Genomic DNA, 7,925 nt, shown 5'->3' with positions numbered 1-7,925 from the left:
ACACACACACACACACACACACACACACACACACACACACACACACACACACACACACACACACACACACACACACACACACACACACACACACACACACACACACACGTTGAATTATCTAAGCATTAAAGATCGTTACAGGCATTTAATTTCTAGTATTGATTATATTCTCACATATGCGGTCAGAAATAAAGATTCTTAATATTGTTTAATTTTGTAAGGTATTTTTGAAGTAACAATATAAATGCTTGATCTAGAAACATATATATGTTAGAAAGTTCAATCATCGCGGGATGATCTCGCCTCCTCTCGATTCACTTCTATCCCGCGAACAGTCAACGGTCTCTCCCGGTCTCTCCTTTGCGCGAATCGATACGAGGATCGCTGCAGATCAGAGGGCTGATAATGCATGAATTGAATTACGGTATACGCATGTTGAATTATCCTCACGTAACGTAAAGCCCCATGATGTGTCGATGGTACGCCACATCCGCGCCGACGCCGCACACAACTGCAACAGAAAGAGGATCAAAAAGATTTGCAACCCTGCTTGTCTGATGAATCCCCCATCTCGGTCCGGCATCCCAGGCACCGACCCTTTCGATCGGTATATTATATTTTTTGCGCCAGACGAGACCGAGTAATTTATAACCGGAACTCCAATATGCATGCGAATCATGCAAGATTCCTGCACAATAAATAGTCAAATCTCACAAATATGACGATATTATTTTTGGATCAAAAATAGTAAAATCGCGTTACATTCCTCCATCACTTCAATAAAATCTCCCTAAATTAAGATAAGATTATCTAATATTAAATAAAGTATTTTTAAAATATAATAATGTGAACATATACAACAAATAGAAAACAAAAGCCTTAAATGAGCAAGTTGGATCTTTAGTGTATAAATAATTCAATGTGAATTTATAGACTCGTATCAAATCCTAAAAATTGCGCGCCGAATTTAATTTTCATTTTTAAAACGCAATTCTAACAAAGTAAAGTAATATCACAAATTAAAAATTGACAAACAATTTAATAATATTGATATTTTAGAATAATAGGCATTTTAGAAAGGTCTTAATAATTTAATGCCAATCTTAAAATCTAAGATTCTCTATTTAATTCTCTATTTAGTTCTACAGCTTATCAAACTTCTGCCAATATTCTTTTCTCTCTTTCGTAACTTTGCGTCGTCCATTTGTCCTTTCCATGCTTCGAATTTTCCCTCGCTCGTACATGCTGATGCATTAATTACAAACTGGATACTCGCTTGTATATTCCAAACGCGTGGATGCACATGCATTTCGGGATTTTTCAATAATATGACGTTGCGATAACGAGGCAAAAACGCTCATAACTTCAAAATGGACAAAAGTGACCAAGAGATAATTCTAGAATATCCTCGATATTCGATGTACATTACGCGCGTAATATTCCATTCAATCAGAGACAGAAAAAAGAGAGAGAAAAAGAGAGAATCGTTTCCAGAGAGAGAAAAACTATATTTTTTTATATATGCAACCTGGGAATATCAAAGGTATAGACATATCTGAGAGAATACGAATCGCCCGTGGCAAAGATATCAAGAGATCCCACATTAATCTCCACATCTCACGGCAATATAAAATTATTCTATTGTATACGCCGGGGAGAGTGTACACGTTGTGCAAGTATCGCGTACACAATAGATCGGCTATATTGCCGCCTGACAGGAAATCAATACACAGCAGGTTCAACGTCGAATAGGATTTTTTTCTCACGGGGGAGCAACGGATCGACTTGAACTTCTATGGGAGAAGGAGACATGGGACAAAGCCGATCATCTCGAATTGATGTAATTGCCCCCCCGGGATAAATCACGTGTTGTATGTGTCAGGAGAAATATATCGAATGATCGTTCGTAGGAGAAATTCATTCTTTTTATGATATATGAAACTCATTGTGAGATATGTTACTTTGAAGTCATGACGAAAAGGAAATTTAATTATCGATTCTATAAAAATCTATCTATAAAAAAGCTGTCTTTTAAATTTAACGCCAACTTAAATGTTTTAAATATAGCTAAAAAAAATTAATTATCCTTAAGAAATTGATTTCTTATTTTAACATAAATATAATAGGAGTCTGTGATAGAAATAGTCAAATAAAAATAAATTAAATATCGAGCTATCTCCAAGAAAATTAATTTCTTACATATTTTAGTATAAATTTAATCGAAACCTGAGAAATAGTTAATAAAAGAATTCAATTATATATTATAATATAAATTCTAAGAAAGGTAATTTCTTATTTTGACATACATTTAATCGAAGTCTGTGATAAGAATAATTAAATAAAAAAAATAATTATTCCTAACAAATTATTCCTAACTAATTTCTTAATTCAATATCGATTTATTTAAGACCGTGATAAGAGTGTGAGTCGCTAAATCACTCGTTGTTATCACTATTGAAGTCATCAGCAATGATGACGAGCATATCTGTAAGTACTCTAATCTGTCTGAAAATTGTGCTCTCCATCAATCCACTGCTATGACAAGCCAACGAGAGGCGACTTGTCGCTCTCGATGCAACTTTTTTCCAAAATTCAACTCTCGAGATCAGTGATGCGCAACCTTTTTAAAGGATCATTTTCAGAGAGCCATTTTTAGAAATAAGTAAAATCTTTTGGGCTGCATAATATTTATTTTATTTACCTATATAAAATAGTAAATATTTTATATTTTCGGTTATGAACTGACAAGTTGCAAAGAATGCACAGATGGCGAATCGCAGGTTGCGCATCACTGCTTGAGATCATTAATTTCCCGTGCGATTAATTGCGCAAAAGGCTGAAATCGCGAAAAATTCATTAATTGAGTTGAAATTGAAAAGAATATCTGTTTTTCGTACGCAAATTTTATCACCGCATCCAAACGAATTACATTTGTCTTTAAGCCTTCAGTGCTGAATCTTCGGACAATGATCTTGAAACAATTTTGAGACGGATTTGTAGTGACTCCTAAAGAAGATGACAGAAGGATATCCGAGAGCAGTTCGTGAAAGGTTCTAATTGCGAAGCGGGCCCGATCAAAGGACTTCTAAAATGAAATAACCAGCATACGAGAAAATAATTACGCGAGCCATTAGGGCTCGCTCCACGATATGGTTCCACGACATGGTTACAAATGCAATTAACAATAATGATTTTAAGAAAGCCCTCGTCGAGTTTCAACTTTAATGGACAAGAGTTTCAGTAGCATCAATTTCGGTGATTCGATACGGGAAGAATTATCCAAATCAGGAAATCTAACATCTGCAATTAATTGGCTTTTATAGCCGTTGATTATCTTAACAAACTTGTTGTTAACACTCCTTGCTTTTGTTTCCAGCTTTTTTTTTAATTAAAATGGACCGCTCACTGGACACGGATCCCTTCTTTCGTCCTTCACTTTGAATCACTTTGGATCAAAAGCTTTAAAGACGAAGTTTCGCAATTATCGCTTGTTTCGGCCCGCAAACACAAATGATAAACATACCTCCTATACTTTTCCTGCCTTTTACAGGAAACTTATATAATAACAACAAAGATGCGACAGAGTCTACACACGTGTGTCCTATGTGTGGGCGTGTTCGTAAATCGTGTTCGTGGGTCCGACGAATTTAAGGAAACACGAAAGCGATGTATTATTCAAAGGACGAAGTCACAACTTTAATAAAAGGAAAATCCTTCTGGGCGACGCACAGCTGTGAGATATTCGGCTGTCGCCAGGACGAAAAATATTTATAGAAAATTTTACACTTCTTATCCGGTATCGGTAAGTGTTCCTGTTTTATGTATTTATGAGCTAGAATCTATGAAGTAATGGAATTTTGTACGCAGAATAAGTGTGCATTAATGATCTTCACTATAACTCTCGCTGCAGGAGATGACGTGGAAAATGAAGAGAAATAGGACGCTCATTAAACATCAAAGACATTGATCAATTAATTTAACATTTACTCGTCTTTCGACTTCCATTTCCTTTCTTCGCGCGGATTTAATTTCCGTTTGGCTCGACTCTTTGAATATAAAAATAGGTAAAATCTCGAAAATTCTGTGGAGTATACGTTTAAATTTCTGAATCTACGATGTATGGTCTTCGGTGAACGGAAACTCACGGGATTCCGGAATAGGAATCTCCGACCGTGTTCAGTGGCAGAACATTGTCGGACGAAGGTTCTGTGACTGGCACATGAATTGACCACCTGCGGTCGCGTTGGTTCACGTCGCGAGTGAATTTCCGGAGTCGTATTGTCCTCCAAGATGTTCCATTGAGAATATCCATTATCCTTCTACTGAGAAGAGAAGGTAGCCAATCATTTTTCTCGAAAATCAAATTTCAGAGAGCGTAGGATATCTTCTCATACGCGAGCGAGCGTTCTGTATTAGACATATCATCATGTGTTATCGCAATGATTAAATTGAGCAATCAATGTATTGAGAAAAAGAATTTAAATCATCAAATATATTATATTTACATATTCTCTAACAAAGGATAATTAACAATTAAAATTCGTATTAGACGAGAATAAATTAATTAAAAGAAACACACTATTTTCAGTGAAAGCGGATCTTTCTTTGTGTTTAAATATTTCAGAGTAAATTTTTGTAAGAAAGTTAAAGAAAGTTACAATAGCGACAAAATGCCGATGAATCCAGAAGGTATCGTTTGAAATAAGGAGGTAAAAGGGCAAAAGGTCTCCCTAAGGATAAATAGTGACAAACAATAGTTAGATAGCTTCCTTTCTTAATTTCTTTCTCTGTCGTGAAAACGAAGACAGATTGACACGATTAGATTCCTATTTCGCGATCGTACTATTTCGGGTCTTCCCTGCATTTCTCTTCTTATTCTTTTTTTACTTCTTGCAGTAAGTATGCCCTGCCCCTTTATTCTGGCTTATTCTAAATTCTATGGAATGAGTTCGTACGGTTGGCAAATGGAGAAATTCCTGGTCTTGGGTTCAATAAGAGGTGCACGATGCCTTTCGGTAATTCGTTTTGGTAATGCAATTAGTCGCGGACACCACTCGTGTCATCAAGGGTGTCCCACCAGAATGGGGCGAAAGCACGTGATAATTAAGACGCCAGACGGGCCATTCTCGAATATAATTAGGCATCAGCTGGCTTTGCAAGAGCATGCCGCTCTTTGTCGACTGATATTGCATTGTGTGAAAACTACAGTCGTTTTCTCTGCGTAGAGGATGAACACCTTTTGAATTGAGAGGCAAACCAACATGGTAAAGAGATTTGTTAAAACAATTAGGAACTACAGCGATAATATATGGACTAACTAATTTTCTACGTTAAAGTAGCAAAGTGGTACAGCTAAATAAAATTAGTGATTATATAATCATGTTTAATAGCGCAGCGAATGGGTTAATACAACAAAGATAACTTTCTATGAAAATCAATTCAATATATATAGAAAACTTTGAAGAAAACATACTGGCTGAGATGTACTTTTACTGCAGCTGTAGAAAAGAAATGTTACATTTTTTCATCGTATGGCAAAGAATTAGTTGAATTAGCATTGATAATTGCTTATCAACATAATTTCTTTGTTGAAAACTTCTATTAATAATTAAATCTATTCTAATAATATCCTCTATTAATAGTTATAAATATTACTACAGCTTTGCTGAATCAGTTTATTTTTTTTCCATGAGCCAAAAAAACTTGAGAGAATTAAAAATTCTCGACGTGAGAATAGACGGAAAGAACAAATTTAACCTTGGCTTTTAATTCCAAGAGTGTATCTCGCCTCGATTGATAATTCGATTACAACTTTCGCGTATCGGTTCACGATTCGCAATCGACTCATCTCGAGAGGACTCAATGGTTTCTCCTCAAAGTCTGACGCTAAGAAATCACGAAAGTTTTTCATAAAAAACCCGCCGCGAGTGGGTAGGTATTAGGTATACAGGATGCGGTGGACACGCGGAGTTCAGTAGGAATTAATTTAATTCCTAGCAGTGATCGAAAGGAATCCATTCGTCCGTCGCCGGAAGGATCGCATGCGTCGAACGTTTCTGACGACGGAGCACACGATGGAAATTGAGTTTCGCCGAGTTTTCCGTCGCGACGATTCGATTTGTCCTACGACATCGTGACGAGCGGCACGAAAAGTTTTTCTCGCGCGCAGAGCGAAGCGGAGAGGAGATGAGAGGAGAGAAGAGGAGAACGATCCTTCGCTCTGAATTGCGCACGATCGCAAAAAAAAAAAAAAAAAAAAACGAAGCGATAGATAGGTGAAGGGAAAATTGGGTGAACAGCATTTCGTGAAATGATGGATGCGCTTTACTGGGTTCCGACGTTTCCAGCGGCTCCATTTAGAGAGATACGGGGTGTTCGCGATATCTTTCAAGCGGTTGATAGGAGTATATTCATCATAATTTTCAGTGCATTTTAAATCCATATGCTTGGCAAAGTTTATTGAACGTGTGATTCCCTGAGAGAAAAATGCTTTCCCGGAGGAGCGCACTGAAAATCGGTAGCCGTGTCGCGTAATCTCTCTCTCTCTCTCTCTCTCGTCGCATGTAGAATGCATCAGCACAGGAAATGCAGCGCATCCGTGACTCGTCAGTGATGGCGAATTTCGTACATTCGCAATGGCCGTACTTTAGGGGCACATGAAGGGCAGGAGAAAGGGAAAAGGGAAGGACATAGCATGGTGTAACAAATGTGGCTCTCACCGGAATTAAAATTGAAGAGAGCGACTCGCAGTTAATTCCCAAAGTGCCGAGAAAATTTTTGGCTCGTTGAAACATTCCACATGTCCGACACATAGAGGCAAATGTATCTCGTGATCTTTCACTAATCCTAATTTTCCCGAGTAGATTCTGTTTTCCCGAGTGTAAATCTCTAATTCAGATTTAATAAACGAAACATTTAATATAATGCTGGAAGATCCCGCAAATTTATTCGTTATTGAACTTTAGGTAGGAATTGAATATATTTTCTACTCAGATTCTTCCATTTCGTCGCGTATTCAATTCTTGATTGTCACTTTTGTGTACGCTTTCACATGGTGCAATAAGAATGTTTTTATACGGTCAAATAAAAATATTTTTACGTCAAGCAGTAAAAATGCAGTCAGCGCGGATTATCGTAACATCTTGGTGCGCGCATTTCGCAATATTTTTACAAAACTGACGACCTCGAGATATGTGAAGAATAAGAATAAGACGCAAACTCCTCATTATCTCGTTTTGCTCTTACTGCTTCCAGTTGTCATTCGTACTAATATTAAATTATTTCGACTCAGAAAGAAGTTCAGAAAATTCATATTTTTAAAGATCATCAATCTCTTAAAACTAATTAATCTTTCTAATAATAAGGAAATTTCGATGACAGAAGATTTAATTTATCCACTAAAAAAATTCCTCAATTTTTTTTTTCAATACCTGCGTTCAGCAGGAAAAATAGTTTTGAGACTCTTACAACAATTGCAAAGCTACTTTTTCTACTAAACGTAGCCAATGATTTGATAAAAATTTAATATAATTGGTATATACATTTAGATCTTATGAGTAAGACTAATCATATTAAAGAATTTTACAACAACAAGTTGCAAAGTTGCTTTTTCCGCCAATTTTTAGTCAATATAATAAAATAGATAAAAAGGAATAAATAATAATATATCATGAAGTTTCTTTTCCTCTGAAATGAACAGCATTTGGACTGTAAAATTTGGATTGTAAAATAGACAACTTTAGATTGCATCTGTTCCACCTTATCAAAGGAAAATCTAACATTAAATTTTTCTTTAAATTAATTTCTTTAATTAAATCTTAAAGAAACGAATGACATACATCGCTTTTGACGTGTCAAAAATAAATTAACAAAATCGTTAAATTTTCAGAAGTCTTCATTTTAAAAATCCCTCTCTCTCTCTCTCT

General features: G+C 36.1%; 1 protein-coding gene across 1 annotated transcript in view; it reads right to left on the bottom strand.

Annotated features, from left to right (window-relative positions):
* LOC105619154 overlaps positions 1 to 7,925 on the bottom strand; it is a 29,141-nt gene that overhangs the window by 10,088 nt on the left and 11,128 nt on the right. Inside the window, exon 2 of the mRNA XM_012200684.1 lies at positions 451 to 511. Within this exon, the coding sequence (XP_012056074.1) occupies positions 451 to 511 (61 nt within the window). The remainder of the gene's footprint in view (positions 1 to 450; positions 512 to 7,925) is intronic.

This window comes from Atta cephalotes, assembly GCF_000143395.1.
Source record: "Atta cephalotes unplaced genomic scaffold scaffold00019, whole genome shotgun sequence".
Taxonomy (NCBI): Eukaryota; Metazoa; Arthropoda; class Insecta; order Hymenoptera; family Formicidae; genus Atta; species Atta cephalotes.
The sequence above is the reverse complement of the archived record's forward strand: the minus strand, read 5'-3'. Positions and strand labels throughout refer to the sequence as shown.